General features: G+C 40.9%; 1 protein-coding gene across 1 annotated transcript in view; it reads right to left on the bottom strand.

Annotated features, from left to right (window-relative positions):
* Positions 1-742: 742 nt before the first annotated feature.
* LOC126161428 (lysozyme 2-like) overlaps positions 743-22,427 on the bottom strand; it is a 96,615-nt gene continuing 74,930 nt past the window's right edge. The window contains exons 2-4 of the mRNA XM_049917228.1: positions 9,796-9,984; positions 3,359-3,432; positions 743-2,330 (exon numbers count right to left, since the gene is read on the bottom strand). Coding sequence (XP_049773185.1) covers positions 2,181-2,330; positions 3,359-3,432; positions 9,796-9,984 — 413 coding nt within the window. The 3' untranslated portion in view covers positions 743-2,180. The remainder of the gene's footprint in view (positions 2,331-3,358; positions 3,433-9,795; positions 9,985-22,427) is intronic.

The raw sequence follows: 22,427 nt of genomic DNA, 5'->3' as shown, positions 1-22,427 counted from the left end.
CAACTATTGTAACAAACATGACCCTGTAACTTCTGCATAACAAATCAAAAATAGAGCATAAGTATAAAATCCTTCAATATGGGTATCCTTCAATATGGGTATTGACTTACTATTAAGCAAGTATTTTTGAAGCTTTCAAACATTTTGTCAAATATTTATCTTTCTCTACCAGAAACTTCAGCCAGCACCTTCATTAATAAACAGTTATGTTGCCAGTTCTAAGTTCCACTTTTGGTGTTGGCACCTACAGTTTAAGCTCTGGTCTTGTGAAATTTGCACATAAAAGTAAAGTGAATCCCAGTCTCAGTTTTTGATCTTGCAGAGTTTAAGCACTGAAACTATTGCTAGATATAGTGATGAAAACCCTATGTGAACTGGATTGTGATGTTGGGCATTCTACAGATCAGTTCTGTATAAGTAACTATATAAATTAGTTTTAACAACGGTATTTCATGTAACCTACTGTTGTGTTACAGTACAGACTAATTTATTACTAAGTATATTTATATAATGTATTACATAGTATATTGAAGTATGTTTATATAATCGAGTGTCATAACAAACTAAAAATATTCAATGTCAGTTGGAAGTGACATTTCCAAATTACACTGTCAATAAAGTATGGGTGTGTAAGGTATAACTTGTAAAATAATAAAATGGTGTCAATATTTTGTAAAACTGGATATATTGAAAAGAAAGACCATTAACTTACAGATACATCTGTAATAAAAAAGTACAGAAATGATACAGGATTATTGATCTTCACCACAGTTTTGAGGACCATACAAAAGAAATAATACCCCAAGTAATAATGTAACTTGTAATATTTAGTCTGATTGGAGAGAAAATGCAAAATTTACAGGCAATTCCAAGACGGAAATAACAAAGACACAATTCCGTCACAGGAATGTGCTTCTGGGTGTCTGTGTTTGTGTGTACAAGTGTGTGCTTGCATTAAAAAGAGTAACGACTTTCTGGAAAGCTAGTACAATTTTTGGGCTGCTGTGTGTATCTGTGCACCACCAACACACAATTGCAAGTGACTGGCTGTCTTGCTTCACTTTCATCTGTAAGGATTTGGTGATTTATTCACATCACTCAGATCATCAACTTGGTACTTTGTTGCCTATAAATTTCTGTATCCTTATTTACCTAAAATAGAAAATATATATTTCAATTTGGAATACAGGAATTTGTATCTTCAAGGGTAACACTCACTGTATAGGGAAGGTGTTTGGCAATAGGTAGGAACAGGGAAAGAAGATGAAAGCAACAATTTAGCTTTCAAACTTACATTCCTTTTCAGAATATACAATTTGAAAACTGAAGTAGGCTACAGTGTTCAATGTTTTGATTGTGTGCTTATCTACTTTTCAAAGACTTACCTGTACAGTGAGCCATTGTCTTACTCATTCCACTTCCTCTCCTGCATTCCTGGACAGTGAACAAAATTTTAGGCTAACAGTATATGAAAATAAAACTGTGTGCTCGACTAGAATTCAGACATGGACCTTTGTCTTTTGCAGGCAAGTGCTCTACTGTCTGATCTATCAGATCCACTGGGAGGATGAGTTATGAGCCATACCTGGATAGCTTAGTCAGTAGATCAGTTGCTCATGTGACGCAAAGGTTTTCAGGTCAAACTGCTGTCTGGTACACAGTTTTAATGTGCCAGGAAGTTTCAAATCAGGACATACTCAGTGAAAATTCATTTTGCAAATAAAAGTGCATTCCTTCCATGAAACCAACTAGTTAATGTAACTTTTTCAGGGACATAGTATGCATAATTGTTTCTTAAGTATAAATCAAATGACTTCAGTGTAAACAAAACCTGATTATTATGTTCCTAGTTTATTATTCTAGAACCAGAATAACAGCTCCATGCTAAATTTTTAAAATTCAAGTAAATACAATTTCCTTACAGTCTTAGACAGGTTAAGGGATAAGTATTTACTCCAAAACTGTCCTATTTGCACAAAAATAAATCAAAATTTTTTCCTCTAATTTGTTTTCATATATATTTCTTATGACACATCCAGAAATTGCCACTCTCTCAAACATTCCAATGTCTTACACTAGTTGTTCATAAAGTAGCTGAAGAGTACAGTCCTTACAAAGAATATTATACAAATGTCGGTGGGTAAGAATGATCAAGAATAAGTGTGATCAACAGTTTCTTTTCAACCATTGAGCTGCTGAAGACTATCCATGCACTCCCTGAACACCTTATAGTACCCCAGATGTTCCACTGGCAGAGTACACTGATGTCCACCCATGTAATGTATGCGAGCATAATCATCACAGTCCACTCTTCCATCCCAGTTGCAGTCCTGCAACATTATTATTTTTCTTAAATAACAAGCTAATGGTTCATATAAAGAAAAAAAAAGAAAAATAGTGGTGTCTAAACAGCTTACTCTAGACACACAAGCAGGGTATAGATTTACAAGTAAATGTTTAATCTTTCAGTTTATTTAAATTATAAATAAGTGATACAATACCACTGTCATCATCTTAATTGTACATGTTATGTTCCTCCAACACAGTATAATGAAACAAAAAAATATTAGTTCTTACAATATCATTTATTTAGGAAGTAAACAAAAAGATGTAATGTTCCAATTTGAACAGAATTTCTGTTGTTAGCTTTTTGTGGTAAAGAAGGTGTGTACATTTCTTAACACATGTACTGCTGCACACTTAGTGATGGATGTTTTACCACCAGAGCAGGCTTTAGGCATCAGTCTGTACTGCGGCCACCGTCAGCTGCACTGCAGTAAACATGTTAAGCAACTAGACAAAAAGTAACATTGGATTCTAGGTCAAGAGAGACTAAATGGTATATGACATGGAGCAAATATCCACTGTTAATTTCCATCTCATCCTCATTTGCTGTCTGTCTCTTGTGCTGTAATTATAAGTGAGTTTAATATCTAGTCCTTACAATTCCTGCTCTTCTCCAGGCAATGAAGTTTATAGTTACGAAACCTTCAGAGCTGGGTGTCTGTCTTTTACATGTGACTAAGAAGCTAATTTTGTACTTCACGTTGATAATCTGCAGTCTGAATAATGTTCATTCTGTTACAAAATCAACAAGATAAAACAACATTTTTATGTCATGTACACAAGTCTCACAGTATAGCTTCACAACTGTTGTTTCACAACTATTAACTGTTGTCTATTGTAAATGTGTAACTGACATTCTTTTTTCAATGTAAATTAATTCTGTACATAAAATATTTATATATTTATTTATCTGACTAAAAATAACTTTAAGTTGTCTTATTTTAATATGACCATAAAGTCAAAACTGAATTGCTCCAAAGAAAGAAATGTAAAAATATAAACTACATCTTACCTGTGCATATCTACTGAGATACCCTCTAACAGTAGCAGCAGCACAGAAAATATCTGTAACGCAGCGGTAGTATGCTGGGAAAAAAAAGGCCAAATCATATTACAACCAGTAACACCATATATCGAAAAACATTGTAGCGTTCAAATAGGCCAGTAAATACAAGGTTCACAGGTGGCTCTCCTTTTGATAGTGTATATTTGCCACTTACAACATTACAGTGTGCACAGTCAAGGGGATAGCAGCCATAGGTTAGGGAAATCAGTGCAGAAGGAGCATAAGGTCTGACCAGGATATTGCACAGATTGGTGGGGTAACACGGAGTTAGGTAACTGCACACATACACAAAAGTAACATTATGTGGAGGTATAGCATGAGACTCAGTTATGAAAGGTAAAGGAAATAGAAGACCCTCACTGAAAATATTAGGCACTGATTACAGCATGAGAAATAAACTGTCTCATTCTTCTGGAAACTGTTATTACCTTAAATGATAGATATACGAGACTGGAGAAACTGACCAGGTCAGTAAAATTTGTGTCCGAGTGAGGAAGATCGCCGATGGAAATAATATTTGTAAAAAGTGAAAATGAACATTTGAGAGTATTGCAATGATCAAAGGTGAATTTCTTTCAAATGAGAATATAGATAGCAAAGGTGAAAATAAAGAGTGAAGGGCATGGTTTACAAAAGAAAACTAGTATATGGCATATGATAGCTGAAGGAAACAGAACCGGTTACATAGGCATGTAGAACTTGGTTCAAATGGCTCTGAGTACTGTGGGACTTAACATCTGAGGTCATCAGTGCCCTAGAACTTAGAACTACTTAAACCTAACTAACCTAAGGACATCACACAAATCCATGCCCAAGGCAGGATTTGAACCTGCGACCGTATCAGTCGCGCAGTTCCAGACTGAAGCATCTAGAACCGCTCAGCCACTGCGGCTAGCATGTAGAACTGTTATAGATGGAGACATCAGTGTGTATATGCAGATAAGAGGAAGAGATATCAACACTAGTCTCATTTTAAACTACATTGTTACTAAAAAGGGATAGCTCAGACATGCCAAGTTCTGAGAAACTAGTGTGTTAAGGGCAGACTCACCATATACTAACATAGAACAGATGCCAAAGTTTTAAGTATTGGTACCTAGTTTGAGTGACATGCTTTTAAACCAGTTTTTACTTGACAGTCCTGGTACCATGTTTACAAAGATTTTATATCAAAAAAATGATGTATTATTGAAAATATAACTATTTATAAAAACAAAGGTAAGGTAAGTCTTTCCACTCCCAGGATTGGAATGACTTCTCACCCTCTCCCTTAAAACCCACATCCTTTCGTCTTTCCCTTTCCTTCCCTCTTTCCTGACGAAGCAACCGTTGGTTGTGAAAGCTTGAATTTTGTGTGTATGTTTGTGTTTGTGAGTCTATCGACGTGTCAGCGCTTTCGTTTGGTAAGTCACATCATCTTTGTTTTTGGATATATTTTTCCCATGTGGAATGTTTCCCTCTGTTATATTCATATGATAAATTTGAAAATATAACTAGATGTATAAAAAAATTAACTCCCCAAGCAATGGCAGGAGAAAGCACATATAAAAGTTAAGGAAATGTGCAAGCTTTTGGAGCCAGTGACTCCAATTGAATTGAATTGAATGAAATTTTATTGTCGTTTAGCTATTAAAGCAATTGACAAAGTCAAGTTACATAAATACAAGTTATACAGCATATATACATGGGTTGAAGATCAATATGTGATTATTGGTTTTCCACATAGTACTATATTTAAAATCAAATAATATGAAAAACATTGCATCATAAATTACTCAGTTAAAGAAATTATGCTGAACTCTCTAAACCAGTACCACTATGATGTTTTACAGTGATAAAATTCCTGAGGTGAGTAGCAAGGATTTGCAGCTAACCAACTGAATAATTTGTCTTTAAATAAATCAAATGGAGCTTCTATCCATTCTTGTGGCAGTTTGTTACACATCTTCATACCCACCACTTCATAGCTGTTCAGTGACTTGGATAATCTGTAGTAAGGTATGTCAAGATGGCTACTATTTCTGGTTCCATGAGAGTGTACATCCCTTCTACGCTGGTATTCTGATAAGTTGTTCTTTATATGCAGTAGGGCAGTATAAATATACATGTTTATAACAGTTAATATTTTTAAGTTGATAAAACAGTGGTTTGCTGTGGGCCAGTTTATCACTGTTTGTGATAATTCTAATTAATTTCTTCTGAAGTACCTTCAGGTGTGAGCTATTGCCCCATATAAAAAGCCCATGAGATATAATGCTTTGAAAAAAAAGCTAAGTAGGCTGATCTTACTCCTTCTGGCAGAAAGATGTAGGTGAAGGAAGAGGGATGAAGGAAAAGGACTGGTGAGATTTAAGAAATGGGGGGGGGGGGGGGGGGGAGGGGGAAGTCGCCCAGACCCATGGGTCAGGGGAGACTCACCAGATGGGAAGAGAAGGGAAGGCTGACTGTTGGGGACTGCACACGATGAGATTTGAAAACCTGGGAGCTTAAGGGAGGAACATAGGGTAATAGGCAAGGCAGAGGTTACTGATAAAACATCTTCCAAGAGTTAATACGAGCAAGAGCGGAAAGCTAAGTGCATTTTATGTGATAGAAATGTGAGATGGGGGACAGGGAAAAATGGACAGGTCAGAAAATAAAAGAGATAGAAAATTAAAAAGGAGCAAAGAAAGGAATAGTTACTGAGAAAAAATGCTGCAGATTAAAACTAGCTGGGTGGCCAGCTCCCAACTGTTGAGTTCCGAGAAACTGGTTTCTACGGGAGGAATCCTGATGGCACATGTGATGAAAGATGCACCAATGTCATGACTGTCATGTTGCAGAACATGCTCTACAACAGGATGTTTTGTATTGCAATGTACACCATCTGTCTATGACCATTCATCCTAACTGATAACTTGGTGACAGTCTTACCAGTGTAGAAGGCCGAACAGTGTTTACATATCAGCTGGTACACATGACATCTCATTTCACAGGTGGCTCTCCCTTTCATAGTATATGTTTCGCCACTTACAGGGCTGGTATAGGTGGTGATAGGAAGGTGCACAGGGCAAATCGTACAGTAGGGACAGTCCCGTGGGTAGTAGCTATAGATTAGGGGAATCAGTGTAGAAGGGGCACAAGGTCTGACCAGGACATTGCATGGATTGGTGGGGAAGCTATTCTACATTGAGGATAAAGTCTCAGACATAATGGACCTAATTTCAGGACTTGGTGTTAGAAAGTCATATAGCCTTGTTGAAGTAGCTGATTAATACATTCAAGACCTGATAATACTAAGTGACAAGAGGTGTACTCCTAAGCTGTTTTTTGGAGGGATCATCAGTCCCAGGATTGGATACAATGGCCCAGTAAATTTGCTTTTGAACTAGGCTGATGGGGTATTTACATCCAGTGAAGGCTGAGGTGAGAATGGTGATGTATTGCTGTGAAGTGTCCGCATCTCTGTTTGCCGCAAATACCAAGGCTGTACAGGAGGAATTGTTTGATACAGATGGCAACTGTCAAAATGTAAGTACTGTTGCTTGTTAGTAGGTGTAATGGAATGGAACTGTGTAGCCAACCCTTGGCAAGGATGAGGTCAACATCAGTTAAAGTGGTATGGGATTCAGAATAGGACCATGTGAAATTTAACTGAGAGAATGTATTGAGAGATACTAAACATCTTAACAGTCCAGCCTCATTGTGAGTCCAAATGGCAAAGATGTCATCTATGTATATATAAACCAAAACAGGAGCTGAAGGTTTGAGATCGCATGGCCAAGTCCCTGATCTGTTTGTATGTCTGCCCCTCAAAGGTAAAGTAGTATAAAGTTGATTAAAGTGAACAGGAAGGGTGTTACAGGTTTGGAATCAGGTGGGTGCTGGTTGAGTTAGTGTTCAGCAGCACACAGACCATGTCCATGGGGGATGCTGGTATAGACGGAGATGCCATCAATGGTGACAAGCAAAGTGTGTGATGGAAACAGGTCAGGCACAGGTTTCAGATTATCTAGAAAATGGTTGGTGTTTTTAATATAGGAGGGGAATCTTTATAATATAGATTGTGGGTGTTGATCAAGTAAGGCAGACATTCTTTTGGTGGGTACTTTGAAGTGTCAGCACTATGGGATGACTAGAGTGACTGGTTTTGTAGATCTTAGGAAGAAGGTAAGAGGCGGGAGTGTGTGTGGTCTGAGTGAGGTAACAAATCCTATGGATTGTGGTGTTAGTCCTTGGGAGGGTCTCGGGTTTTAACAATGGATTGTAGATCATTTTGTATCATAGGGATGGTATCTTGAGAGTAGATGCTGTATGTAGAGGTGTCAGACAGCTGGTATGGACTCTAGCTTACATACTCCTGTTGCTCAAGTACCACAGTGATAGATCCATTGTCTTCCAGGAGGATAGTGATGGGGTCATCAGATTTTAGGGAACAAGGAGCCTGGAGTTCTGCTGAGGACAGGTAAGGGTCATGTTCTAGGAACCTGATAAAGGGTTGTGAAACAATGCTGGATGTTAGGAATTCTTGGAAGGCTTGTGAGGGGTGATTTTGAGGTAGTGGTGGTGGATCAATATGGGATCAGGCTTAGAGCTGTTCAAGGCAGGGTTAGTGTCAAGCTTTCTGTTGGAAAGGTTTTGGGTCTGGGTTCCAAAGTGATATTTCCAGCTGCTATTACATGTGAAGGAAAGTAAGACCTTCACCAAGAGAAATTGAGAACACTGTACTGTTGTGAATGGTTCTTGTGATCATGAAATATCATTGCTCTGGGAGGCAGTGGTGAAGGCTAGAGGTTTGTCACTCATTATTATCGTGGTCTTGAATCAGCTACTTCAGCAAGGTTATGACTTCCTAAAATAATCATGCCCTGAAAGTAGGTACATTCAGTCCAACATTCTGCCCACCATGCCTAGAAAAGCTTTTTATTGACCCCCCCCCCCCCCCCACATATCTCTGCAATATCCTGGTCAGACCCTATGCTCCTTCTGCACCCATTTCTCTACCCTATGGCCCCTCCCACTGTGAGATTTGTCCACGGCATTTCTTCTCGGTAACCATTCCTTTCTTCATTCTCTTTTAGTTTTCTATCTCTTATTTTCTACCTGTCAATTGCCCTAAACTCCCCTCTCCTCCCCCCCCCCCCCCACCTCTACCTCATATAATGCACTTAGCTTTCTGCTTCGTATTAACGCTTGCACAATGTTTTGTCAGTAATCTCTGTTTTGCTTATTACCCTATCTTCCAGCTTTAAGCTACCAGGTTTTCAAATCTCATCCAATGCAGTCCTCAACAATCAGTCTTTTCATCCAGTAAGTTTCCCTGACCCAAAGTTCTGGGTGACTTTTCCAAACTTTTCCCATTTGCTACTCCTTACAAGTCTTTTTCCTTCATTTGTCTTCCTTCCCCTTCAGCCCTTCTGCAGGAAGAAAGAGCCACAGTCCCTGAAAGCCTCCACATTTCTTTAACCTTTATATGTTTTCTTTTTTCACTGCTTACACAGATTTTATAAATTTGCTTGTTGATACAAGGGGCACATGGTTTTACATATGTAGGCAAGAGTAACATTTAGCCATATAGGTACATGAATAAATATTTTGAGTGAACTAAAAATATAACTGACCAACTTTTCTTTAAAATGTTTACAAAGGGACATCATTACATCCCAACATTAACATAAAAGTTCACCAACCAACCAAATAGTATTACATGTCTAGTTGGCAAATGGTTTGAATTTGTTTCAATTTAGAATAGAGTGGAACAGAAGAAATTAGTCCTAATCTGTAGACATCATGAGCCTATGTGAGAGCGCCAGTGTAGCACGTCCACAACAATCATAAGCAGGTGTACACATGATATCTGTAAATATGTGAGGAAACTAGAGACAGATCGGATAGTGAACATTCTGAAAAAGTGGCACTGAACAATTCAGATCTCCGATTCTGTGAATAGATTTATGAAATAATTTATTCAAACCCTTGTCTTCCTATCTAAAAAATGACTCCAGCAGAAGCTTTCACCTTACAGAATGTTCTCTGCTAAGCTTATGTGTCTTCCCATTGTCTTGAATGTCAGTAGTAAAATGGAACAAAAAACGTTCTTGCATTGACTTATCATCTGTATCATTAAGCATTTTATCTAGATTACATGCTCCCTCCCCCACCCCTCCACCTATCTATTCTGATGTACAATATGTTTCATGTAAACGTAGGCTTCCATGGCCATTTCATTGTCAATAAAATTCTTCTGTTAGCGGTACACCCTGAGGAAGGCATCTTGCAACAGTCGCTGAAATGTTGGAATTTTATAGTTGACAATGTGGCCTCAAATCCAGAAGAATTTTACTGAATATGTGTCATGTTAGTGCTGTGGTTGTTAGGCTGTCAACACTTCCGGCATGGCTTACCACCGGGATTGGTAGGCCAGTCCCCACGCAGCAGTGGGGATCCTGCATCTCTCCAGTACTGTGGTGCCACCAGGAATGGACCACACAGCGTCCTCTGTGGCAGGCACATGGCGCTCATGTTGCAGCCTGAAGTCGCCTCACATAGGCAGCCCAAGCATGCGTCATCTGCCTCCGGTAGGAACACACCACCTGCCCAAGACACACAGTGACAATGTTAAATATATCTACAAAGTGCCATGTAAAGTTGGTTGTAAAACATCCAGCAGAAGCCTCTACAGTGACCTAACAACTCTTATGTTTACATGCTAATACACTGACCTCTTAATGGCATTTGTGGGTAATAACAAGAGTGCATTAGAATGTTATTAACATTGTGACAACTTCCCATTCCATATTTATTTCCAAAAGACTATGCGTCACTGTAAAAGGTTCTCAATGAAGTTTTATAGTGTGGTGCTAAAGTCTATAACAGAGTGTATCTAAATATCAGGCAGGAAATTAAAAATCTCCAGACTCAATGACACAGTAAAAGAGTACTTGCTTGGTGAATACTTCCATAATTTGTTCAAATACTGGGACTCATACATGTAAATTATGCTTACAGATAACTCTAATATTCGCCGTTATTAACTTTTCAGCTGCGTAGATTGAAATCAGTAAAATAATGTTAATGTTTAGTATGAAGTCCAGCAAGCTCCCAATTATCTGGAAGCAGTTTATCCAGTTTGTAGATTATCTGCAGACAGTAAAATGATTATTGAAAAATGAAAAAGTCTGAAGTACTCCATTATAATAAGAATGAATGTTTTCATTTAGCATGCACTATTATTCATGTGACTCACATTTTACAGGTGGAAAATGATGGGACCCAATCTCACCTTCGGACATCCTCCCTGAAACAAGTTTCTGTTTTATCCCATTTCATATCTTGGTAAAAGCGAGTGCCTGTGCACTTGTTACACGTTCGTGGGCTGATTTCCTGTCGATATATTTGCCTAGCCCTTTCTCTTGGAGAAAAGTTGAAAATTTCTAAGTCATTTTTCCAGTGAGTAATGCAATGGGCTTCCAAATGTGACATAACAAGAATTGTAAATACAGTAAACAGTAATTTCTGGTAAAAAACATGTACTTTGGATTATATGAGTTTTTTTTATTATCTGTGCTGTCTCAGGTCTGTATTAATTCTAATAATGGGGAGGTTGCTGTAGCAGAAAAAACAGCATTTCAACAGTGGAAGAGAAAGAGCAGTGGCTTCATTTTTCCAGAGTAGCCTCATTTCTCATACATATAAATATGAAGTAATTTCTATAATTATCAATATGAATAGATTAGTTCTAGCCATAATTCGTTGTTAGTATGCTAGGTAGAAATGGCCTGCAGTGACTACTTCTGTCAGTTAATGTGTAACTTGCCTTCTTTCATATCCTCAAATGTTCTTTTTCATTATGAGATTTATGAAATACAATTTGGGAGTGAATGAATGAGTGAGCAAGCTAATGAACCAATAAACAACTTAATTGTAAATGAACAAATTAATTAAGCTGATTATTTAATGTTACTGCACATTTTGAGGAAGTAATATACTCTTCACTCTTTATCACCTTTTAATGGTAAAAACTAAACAGATTCATTCATTTCAGCTTCAATTATCATCAGTATCACATTAAAAGGATTTCAGTATCTTTTCCTTTCATTTTATTCTGGTGATGTCTTAAACAGAAACTTTTAAGGTTGTATAGTGAATAAAACAAAACTCTTCAAGACAAAAAATTATATTCTTCTTATTCTTCTTTTTCTTGTGTCTTCATCATGCCTTAGTGCACAGTTGGCATGGTTACTGAAAGATTTGGCATGGTTAATTTAAGAGGTGGCCAGATGCCCCTCCTGCAACCACCGCCTTACTTCCAGGGACGTAATATGTGTACGCCAACAGTTTCCATGTGGTGTTATTCATGTGCAATTGAGCGAACATTTACTAAATGTTTGGGAATCATGTAACTGAGGTAGACATGGACACCAGCCCAGAGTTCATGTAGTAGGATGTGAAAAACTACCAAAAAACCACATGTAGGCCCTCGTCAATAATCTACCAGGTGGATTTGATGCGAGACGAGCACACCTCCCTTTCCCAGAAGTGGCACTTTAACACACATGGCTATTTCTTTGGGTAAGACATAAAATTATATTAATTTATGCAATTAAGCTCACTGAGTCGTATAATGATTTTATGTCATTTAGTGACAAAATATTGAGGAATGACTTAATTAGCATTAGGAGCCACAGACAGTGCTGTGAAGATTAGAGTTAAAGTCAAATTCAGTATAATCTGCCTAATGTTTCTACCACTGGAGCTCATATATGTCTATTGTCTGGCAGCTGCATTAACATTTCATGCACTGCAAGTCATGTGGTATTTCTGACTAATCATATTTTCCTAAGGAAATGACACACTGAACAGACATTTTGGCAAAAAGTCAGCTATACCTGTGGAAAGTATAAAAAATGATAAATAATAACTAAGGATTTCATATCTTATGCTGGTTCAGTCACTAGGAATATTATTATACTATTACAATGGCATGCAGTAAATTTCACTCCTATACACAGTGATAAAGGGTTTGTTTTAAAGTGTAAAAGGTGTTCCAGGTTTCAAAAATGGAGCATATATCACATTCTGTGCCAATGGAGTAAATTGTATATGTAACAGAGTATTACAACATCAGATGCAGTACACAACACTGACCCACCATAGTGAGTCAGCTAAGCACCTTTGTTGGTTTTCAACAGGCTCTGTACAGAGTATAGGTATGAAAATGCGAGGGCAGGTCATGACATCAGCCTGGACAACTCAGACATTAAGAGAATTACCCACAATAAGTATATTATCTTGCTCGAGTCTAGATATGACACAGCTTTAATCTGTAGGATGTTCATAGTGTTTCTGGTTAACTTCTTGATCTTGCTCCTCTCAGGGGACCTAAGTTTCCTTATGCGTGTTATGTTTTACATAATCCACTGTAAAGAGGGAACCAATTTTAATCAGTAAATATAACTTCAGTTCCATATTATTCAGTATATTATTTAATTATTTGTAACTTTACTATAATACTTTTTTTCTTTTTTACAGTAGTACAAAGTAAATCCTGACTACTGCTGGATTCAGAGTCCTAGTACCGGGTGTGGATCAAAAGACATGGGGGAGGGGGATGTCATGATGACTCCCATCCATAAATTGTTTTAGTAAATGTATTAATTTTTTTTCATAGGGTATCAGTTTCCATTTTCTTCACTAGCTTTTGGAGAATAAGGTATTTAGCATGAAAACTAAACATCCTGAAAACCAAAATTATAGGAAATTACATGCCATGTTTAACACAGGATGCTTTACAGTTTCTTGCTCACATGGAAGGGCCTGTGGGGAACATTTCAGCGAAGTTGAAGTGCTCATTCATAGAGAGACCATACCTGCTGCCGGCAACTAGTACGACATGATTTGAGTGGTCATATAGGAAGGGTCGACAAATCACAGGAAGTTGAGTGAAGACAGACACTCCCTAACAAGAAATTACAGAAATGCTGACTTTTATGAAGGTAGATGGAAACAACTGAAAGAAACAGAAATTCTCTCACTTAAATGTTCACAGAGCTGTTATCTGCAGACCCTTGTTCACATATGTAGTGCTGTAAAAGTAGTGATAATGGTGAATGCAGACTATTATTTTATACTGTATACATTTTGATGTTACCAAAGTTCTGAGAATCTGTTTGTATTAGAGTTTTTAAATCAACTGAATGACATATGTACTTCTCAAATTTTCAGACAAATGCTTTTCAAATGTTGTAATTTTCCAGCTGCAATTTCTTGGAAGTTATGGTAAAGCAATTTACTAATACCAAAGTAAACAAATTATTATTATTGTTGTTGTTATATTATATAATTAAAATTTTATATATTTTATTGTTATTTTTATTAAAATTACCTGGGGATGGATGGGTGAGAGAATGTAACAAACAGTACCCCCCTCCTGTCTGTGATGCACCGTCAAGGGTAACCGCAGCCATGGTCCATGGTCTCCGAGCTGATAGTCCATGCTGCTGCATACGTCGTCGTAGAACTGTTCGTGCAGATGGTTGTTGTCTTGCAAACGTCCCCATCTGTTGACTCAGGGATCGAGAGGTGGCTGCACGATCCGTTACAGCCATGCGGATAAGATGCCTGTCATCTAGACTGCTAGTGATACGAAGCCGTTGGGATCCAGCACGGCATTCCGTATTACCCTGCTGAACCCACGATTCCATATTCTGCTAACAGTCATTGGATCTCGACCAACGCGAGCAGCAGTGTCGCGATACGATAAACCGCAATCGCGATAGGCTACAATGCGACCTTTATCCAAGTCGGAAACGTGATGGTACGCATTTCTCCTCCTTACACGAGGCATCACAACAACGTTTCACCAGGTAACGCTGGTCAACTGTGTATGAGAAGTCGGCTGGAAACTTTCATTATGTCAGCACGTTGTAGCTGTCGCCACCGGCGCCAACCTTGTGTGAATGCTCTGAAAAGCTAATCATTTGCATATCACAGCATCTTCTTCCTGCCGGTTAAATTTCGCATCTGTAGCACGTTATCTTCGTGGTGTAGCAATTTTAACGGCCAGTAGTGTATATTTTCCTAGGAACCAGAAGAGGTGAACTGTCTAAAAACTGTATAAAGGACCTCATAAATCTATAGAATATATTTGTTCTACATAGTTCTCCTCTTGTCTGTTACTTAAAAATAAACAGTATCTATAGCAAAATTGAAATTGTCACTGTTTGATTCAGGTTTTATTTGAGAGTTGTTGAGTTTTAATTCGAAACTTAGGGATACTGCAATAAAAACAGTAAAAAATTGAGATTTATGACAGTGCGTTAGAAATTCAGTTACCTAAAAAAAAGGCGAAACACGAAATGTCAACATTGGTTCAATATTTCGTCGATTTTGTAAAAAATTTTCTGTTCTTGCTAAACAACTTTTACACTTACCAGTAAAAAAAGGAAAATCTGGCCTTTGATCATGATTAAGAACGTTCTATTGCGTACAAAATAGCAACAATAGTTACATAGATTTTTTTGTGTTTGTGCATGTAAACTGTACTTGCATCAAAGGTTACAAAAAATCGCAGAAGTTACGAGAGCAGCAAATTTTTATTACTTATACAATGAATTTTGTATTTTCAGGCGTATGAATACCCAGTGGGCTGATACTGAACGATGTACGGTTCTAATTAGTTCAAAGCAGACAAACAAAAACAAAGGTAATTCGTCGGCTCGCAGTTCTTCTCTCACTCATTCACTTATGTTTCTCTCCCTATTAACGCTACCAAAACTACCGGTAATACACTGAAGAGCCAAACAAACTGGTCCCGCAACAGGACGTCGCATGGACCCTACTAATATCTGAAGTCGTACTAGAGAGTATTGACACCATGAATCCTGCAGGGCTGTCCATAAATCCATAAGAGTACGAGGGGGTAGAGATTAACGGCATCCCAGATATGCTCAGTAATGTTCATGACTGAGGAGGTTGGCGGCCAGCAGAAATGTTTAGACTCAGAAGAGTGTTCCTGGAACCACTCTGTAGCAATTCTGGACATGTGGGGTGTCGCATTGTCCTGCTGAAATTGCCCAAGTACGTCGGAATGCACAGTGGACATGAATGGTTGCAGGTGATCAGACAGGATGCTTACGTACGTGTCACCTGTCAGAGTCCTATCTAGACGTATCAGGGGCCCCATATCACTCCAACTGCACATGCCCCACACCTTTACAGAGCCTCCACCATCTTCAACAGTCTCCTAATGACATGCAGAGTCCATGGATTCATGAGGTTGTCTCCATACCCGCGCACGTCCATCCTCTCGATACAATTTGAAACGAGACTCGTCCGACCAGGCAACACGTTTCCAGTCATCAACAGTCCAATGTTGGTGTTGACGAGCCAAGGAGAGGCGTAAAACTTTGTGTCGCACAGTTATCAAGGCTACACGAGTGGGCCTTCGACTCCGAGAGCCCGTATCGATGATGTTTCGTCGAAAAGAGTCGCAACCTGTCACTTGTTGATGGCCCAGCATTGAAGTCTGCAGCAATTCTCGGGTGGGGTGGTTTACACCTCTATCACATTAAACGATTCTCTTCAGTCGTTGTTGGCCCCGTTCTTTCAGGATCTTTTTCTGGCCGTAGCGATGTCGGAGATTTGATGTTTTACTGGATTCCTGGTATTCACGGTACACTCGTGAAATGGTCGCAGGGGAAAATCCCCACTTCTTCGCTACCTCGGAGATGCCGTGTTCTATCGCTCGCAGGCTGACTGTAACACCACGTTCAAGCCCACTTAAATCTTCATAACCTGCCATTGTAGCAGCAGTAACGGATCTAACAACTGCGCCAGACACTTGTGTTATGTAGGCGTTGCCGATCGCAGCGCCGCATTCTGCCTGTTTACATACCTCTGTATTTGAATACGCATGCCTATACAAGTTCCTCTGGCGTTTGAGTGTACTACCATTTACCACGCCACTTACTTACTTTATCAAAACTACCGAACCAAAGTTTTGGTAGAGCGCAACTTCAGATAGGACAATTACTTCAGCAGAGCTCCAGTATATTCTTGTCTCTGTCCTTGTCTAAGTGAGCTTATTGTGCTTCTCAGATAAACCCGAAAGCTATCATCAATCTGAAGACTGATTTGAATACCATAGCACTTTACTAGACATGCACCTTTTGGAGGTCGTATGCTGTTGCATTCCTTCGACCTTTGAACTGATTTAACCAGTCACTTTCAAGGGGGGGTGGGACCTATAGTTTAAAGATGGTAACTTACCCTCAACTTAAAGCCCATTAGTGATACAGCTCTGACTTAGCCGGGGATGAGGAAATTTGTTGTGATCTGGTCTAAAGAATTATTCAGGCACCCTTCTAAGTGATTCAGGTAAACCACAGACAAAGGAGAGTTACATATTAGCGAACATGAGTCCCAGTTTCTTTACCACTGTGTTACCTCGTTCGGTGAAAGACCTTGTATCGATCTGACAACCTTCCTTCTATAAAATCTTTCATATATTACGCAATTTTAAATGGATGGTAAAATTTTGTTTTCAAGTTTACAGCACTACAGCTTAGACAAGAGAACAGGAGCTTTTGCAATGTGGTGCTACAGAAGAATGCTGAAGATTAGTGGGTAGATCACGTAACTGATGAGGAGATACTGGATAGAATTCGGGAGAAGAAAACTTTGTGGTACAACCTGACTAAAAGAAGGGATCGGTTGGTAGGACACATTCTGAGGCATCAAGGGATCGCCAATCAGTACTGGAGGGCAGCGTAGGAGGTAAAAATCGTAGAGGGACACCAAGAGATGAATACAGTAAGCAGATTAAGAGGGATATAGGTTGCAGTAGTTACTCGGAGGTGAAGAGGATTGCACAGGATAGAGCAGCATGGAGAGCTGCATCAAACCAGTCTTTGGACTGAAGACCACAACAACGACGTTTTTTTATTTGTAATATCGATCGTCATTCCGATTAGTTGATCAGTCGTTGCTTGTGTATTTCAGGATTTCAGTTGCCGCGGAGTGGTTCACAAAGAAGGAACGTGTTACCATTGTGAAAAACCATTACAGAACCGGCTAGCGTTATGCATACTGTGCGAGGTGCATTCAAGTTCTAAGGCCTGCGATTTTTTTTCTAATTAACTACTCACCAGAAATCGATGAAACTGGCGTTACTTCTCGACGTAATCACCCGCAGACGTACACATTTTACACAACGCTGACGCCATGATTCCATGGCAGCGGCGAAGGCTTCTTTAGGAGTCTGTTTTGACCACTGGAAAATCGCTGAGGCAATAGCAGTACGGCTGGTGAATGTGCGGCCATGGAGAGTGTCTTTCATTGTTGGAAAAAGCCAAAAGTCTCTAGGAGCCAGGTCAGGTGAGTAGGGAGCATGAGGAATCACTTCAAAGTTGTTATCACGAAGAAACTGTTGCGTAACGTTAGCTCGATGTGCGGGTGCGTTGTCTCGGTGAAACAGCACACGCGCAGCCCTCCCCGGACGTTTTTGTTGCAGTGCAGGAAGGAATTTGTTCTTCAAAACATTTTTGTAGGATGCACCTGTTACCGTAGTGCCCTTTGGAACGCAATGGGTAAGGATTACGCCCCCGCTGTCCCAGAACAAGGACCCCATCATTTTTTCAGCACTGGCGGTTACCCAAAATTTTTTTGGTGGCGGTGAATCTGTGTGCTTCCTTTGAGCTGACTGGCGCTTTGTTTCTGGATTGAAAAATGACATCCACGTCTCATCCATTGTCACAACCGACGAAAAGAAAGTCCAATTCATGCTGTCGTTGCGGGTCAACATTGCTTGGCAACATGCCACACGGGCAGCCATGTGGTCGTCCGTCAGCATTCGTGGACCCACCTGGATGACACTTTTCGCATTTTCAGGTCGTCATGCAGGATTGTGTGCACAGAACCCACAGAAATGCCAACTCTGGAGGCGATCTGTTCAACAGTCATTCGGCGATCCTCCAAAACAATTCTCTCCACTTTCTCGATCATGTCGTCAGACCGGCTTGTGCGAGCCCGAGGTTGTTTCGGTTTGTTGTCACAAGATGTTCTGCCTTCATTAAACTGTCGCACCCACGAACGCACTTTCGACACATCCATAACTCCATCACCACATGTCTCCTTCAACTGTCGATGAATTTCAATTGGTTTCACACCACGCAAATTCAGAAAACGAATGACTGCACGCTGTTCAAGTAAGGAAAACGTCGCCATTTTAAGTATTTAAAACAGTTCTCGTTCTCGCCGCTGGCAGTAAAATTCCATCTGCCGTACGGTGCTGCCATCTCTGGGACGTATTGACAATGAATGCGGCCTCATTTTAAAACAATGCGCATGTTTCTATCTCTTTCCAGTCCAGAGAAAAAAAATCGGAGGCCTTAGAACTTGAATGCACCTCGTAGAGTTCCCGGTGTTTTAGAAGGAACAATGCTCCTACGGAATCAACAGTTCTGCGGTTGATATAGAAATTCGAGGGTACCGGGTACGTCGTAACCATAAAATCTCCTGTTGGAAACCGCACGGTTCGTACGGAACAAAACACTGCGTTAGTGCAGCATAGTGCAGCTGTGACCCCACACAAGTCGCTTCAACTCCGTTCTCAACAACTGGGAATTTCGACAGACTCTTTGCAAAGAATTTTGAAAAAAGGATCTTCATATGCACCCATACAAGGTTCAGTTGACGCAGTATCTTAAGCCCAATGACGATCTGAAACGGAGAAATTTCGCCGAGTGGGTTCTCATAAAACAAGGAGAAGATAACAATATCGCAAAGAGAATAATCTTCCGTAACGAGGCACATTTTCATCTGTGTGGTTCGTTAACGGGCAAAATTGTCGTATTTAGGATCAAGAAAACACTAGCCACATGCATCGACTGCGAACCACAGTTTGGTGTGGCGTATGGGCAGGTGGTGTGTTGGGCCTTTTCTTTTTTGAAGACTTCGACGGTAATGCAGTAACAGCGTCATCGTGAAACGGTCAGAAACAAGTGGATGAAGTGGATACAGCCAACATGTGGTCTTAGCAGGACGAGGCTACGTGTCACACACCCTGCGAGACTAACCTAACCTAACCTAACCTAACCTCCACTGCATAAAAAACTCCCTCAGCCTGTGATTTCAGTTCGCGGCGACTTGGAATGGCCTCTCATATCTTGTGACCTTACTTCATGAGACTTCTTTTTATGGGGTTACGTGAAGTCCAAGGTCTATGAGAATAAACCACAAACAGATCGCCAACTTAAGGAAGACGTTCAACCTGTCATTAACGACATCAGAAGAGACGTACAGTGAGTCCAAAAAGTATTCGTCTAGTTCTAATTTCTTTAAAAAACTAGGTATATGTCATGAGAAAGGAAGAGAACATAAAATATGAACATCCAATCATATGCAACGAACCTTGGTAAGTAATTTTTATTGATGGACAAGGAAATAAATAACATCCACAGCGATAACAAATTCGACAAAATGGAGGATTTATTCAAGGGCTACTACAAAAAGTATTCGTCCGCTCATATTTTTTTATTTACAATCTGAAAATATGATTTCAATCACAAAAATTAATATTTAGTGGGGTTTCCCTTTGCAGCTATTACTTCTTGTAGTCGTCTGGCCTTCGGCTTGACCAAGATTGCCATCAGAGAGGCTGGAATTTTGTCCCATTCGCCTTTAAGTGCTTGTTTTAGGTCTCTCTTGATAGAAATGTGTCTTCTCATGACGCTATATTCCGGTACTTTTCAACGGTGTTCAACAGGATTAATGTCTGGGCTCTGAGGAGGGGTGTCAAGTTGTTTTGGTATATTGTACAGGAGCCACAGTCTTGTATTTAGAGCCGTATGCCTTGGGTCGTTATCTTGTTGAAAACTGTAATTTCCTTGCAGACTTAATTTTTCGGCGCTAGGATTCAGATTGCCCTTTAAAATGTTGATATACATATGGTGATCCATTGTACCGTGTATGAAATGTAATTTTCCAACACCTGCAGCACTCATACAGTCCCACACCATCAGGGAGCCACCACTGTGTTTAACCGTTGGCATAAGATTGCGTGGCAACATCTCCGCATTCTTCTTACGCCACGCTATTCGCCTGCCATCCGACCCGAATACGTTATATTTACTCACATCATAAAATATTATTCTGTTCCAGAAGCATTCCTTTTTGAATCTATGTTCCATCGCAAAATGAAGACGTTTCTTTCGATTCTGTTCACTAACCCAAAATTTATTGCGCGCTACCCGGCCATGTCACCCATACGTTTTGAAGGTATTTCTGATCGTGTTGGCATATACCTTCTTTCCCCTGGGCTCTAACTCCCCAGCCAACTTAGGAGCGCTGATTTTAGGTTTCTTCTTCATTTCCCTCATGATAAATCTCACGTCTGCATCAGCCAAAGTATTACGGCGTCTGGTAGGTGGTTGGTTTCTTAATGATTTTGTGGCGCGACTGAACCGTCGATCTAGGACTACCGACTACTTTACCAATCTCGTAAGAAGATTTGCACTCATTATGTAAGCGCAGAATGTGTTTCCTTTCGATTAGCGTCGTCTCACTACCCTTACGGCCCATGGCGCTAATTGGACTGTATCGGCGCCGTTCAGACCCACAACAGGCGATAGAATGGGGCCGCTGGCGGTTGACTAGTGTGTGCCGTGGGTCAGCGTTATACACTCCTGGAAATGGAAAAAAGAACACATTGACACCGGTGTGTCAGACCCACCATACTTGCTCCGGACACTGCGAGAGGGCTATACAAGCAATGATCACACGCACGGCACAGCGGACACACCAGGAACCGCGGTGTTGGCCGTTGAATGGCGCTAGCTGCGCAGCATTTGTGCACCGCCGCCGTCAGTGTCAGCCAGTTTGCCGTGGCATACGGAGCTCCATCGCAGTCTTTAACACTGGTAGCATGCCGCGACAGCGTGGACGTGAACCGTATGTGCAGTTGACGGACTTTGAGCGAGGGCGTATAGTGCGCATGCGGGAGGCCGGGTGGACGTACCGCCGAATCGCTCAACACGTGGGGCGTGACGTCTCCACAGTACATCGATGTTGTCGCCAGTGGTCGGCGGAAGGTGCACGTGCCCGTCGACCTGGGACCGGACCGCAGCGACGCACGGATGCACGCCAAGACCGTAGGATCCTACGCAGTGCCGTAGGGGACCGCACCGCCACTTCCCAGCAAATTAGGGACACTGTTGCTCCTGGGGTATCGGCGAGGACCATTCGCAACCGTCTCCATGAAGCTGGGCTACGGTCCCGCACACCGTTAGGCCGTCTTCCGCTCACGCCCCAACATCGTGCAGCCCGCCTCCAGTGGTGTCGCGACAGGCGTGAATGGAGATACGAATGGAGACGTGTCGTCTTCAGCGATGAGAGTCGCTTCTGCCTTGGTGCCAATGATGGTCGTATGCGTGTTTGGCGCCATGCAGGTGAGCGCCACAATCAGGACGGCATACGACCGAGGCACACAGGGCCAACACCCGGCATCATGGTGTGGGGAGCGATCTCCTACACTGGCCGTACGCCACTGGTGATCGTCGAGGGGACACTGAATAGTGCACGGTACATCCAAACCGTCATCGAACCCATCGTTCTACCATTCCTAGACCGGCAAGGGAACTTGCTGTTCCAACAGGACAATGCACGTCCGCATGTATCCCGTGTCACCCAACGTGCTCTAGAAGGTGTAAGTCAACTACCCTGGCCAGCAAGATCTCCGGATCTGTCCCCCATTGAGCATGTTTGGGACTGGATGAAGCGTCGTCTCACGCGGTCTGCACGTCCAGCACGAACGCTGGTCCAACTGAGGCGCCAGGTGGAAATGGCATGGCAAGCCGTTCCACAGGACTACATCCAGCATCTCTACGATCGTCTCCATGGGAGAATAGCAGCCTGCATTGCTGCGAAAGGTGGATATACAGTGTACTAGTGCCGACATTGTGCATGCTCTGTTGCCTGTGTCTATGTGCCTGTGGTTCTGTCAGTGTGATCATGTGATGTATCTGACCCCAGGAATGTG

The sequence above is a fragment of the Schistocerca cancellata genome, chromosome 2 (genome assembly GCF_023864275.1).
Source record: "Schistocerca cancellata isolate TAMUIC-IGC-003103 chromosome 2, iqSchCanc2.1, whole genome shotgun sequence".
NCBI lineage: Eukaryota > Metazoa > Arthropoda > Insecta > Orthoptera > Acrididae > Schistocerca > Schistocerca cancellata.
The sequence above is the reverse complement of the archived record's forward strand: the minus strand, read 5'-3'. Positions and strand labels throughout refer to the sequence as shown.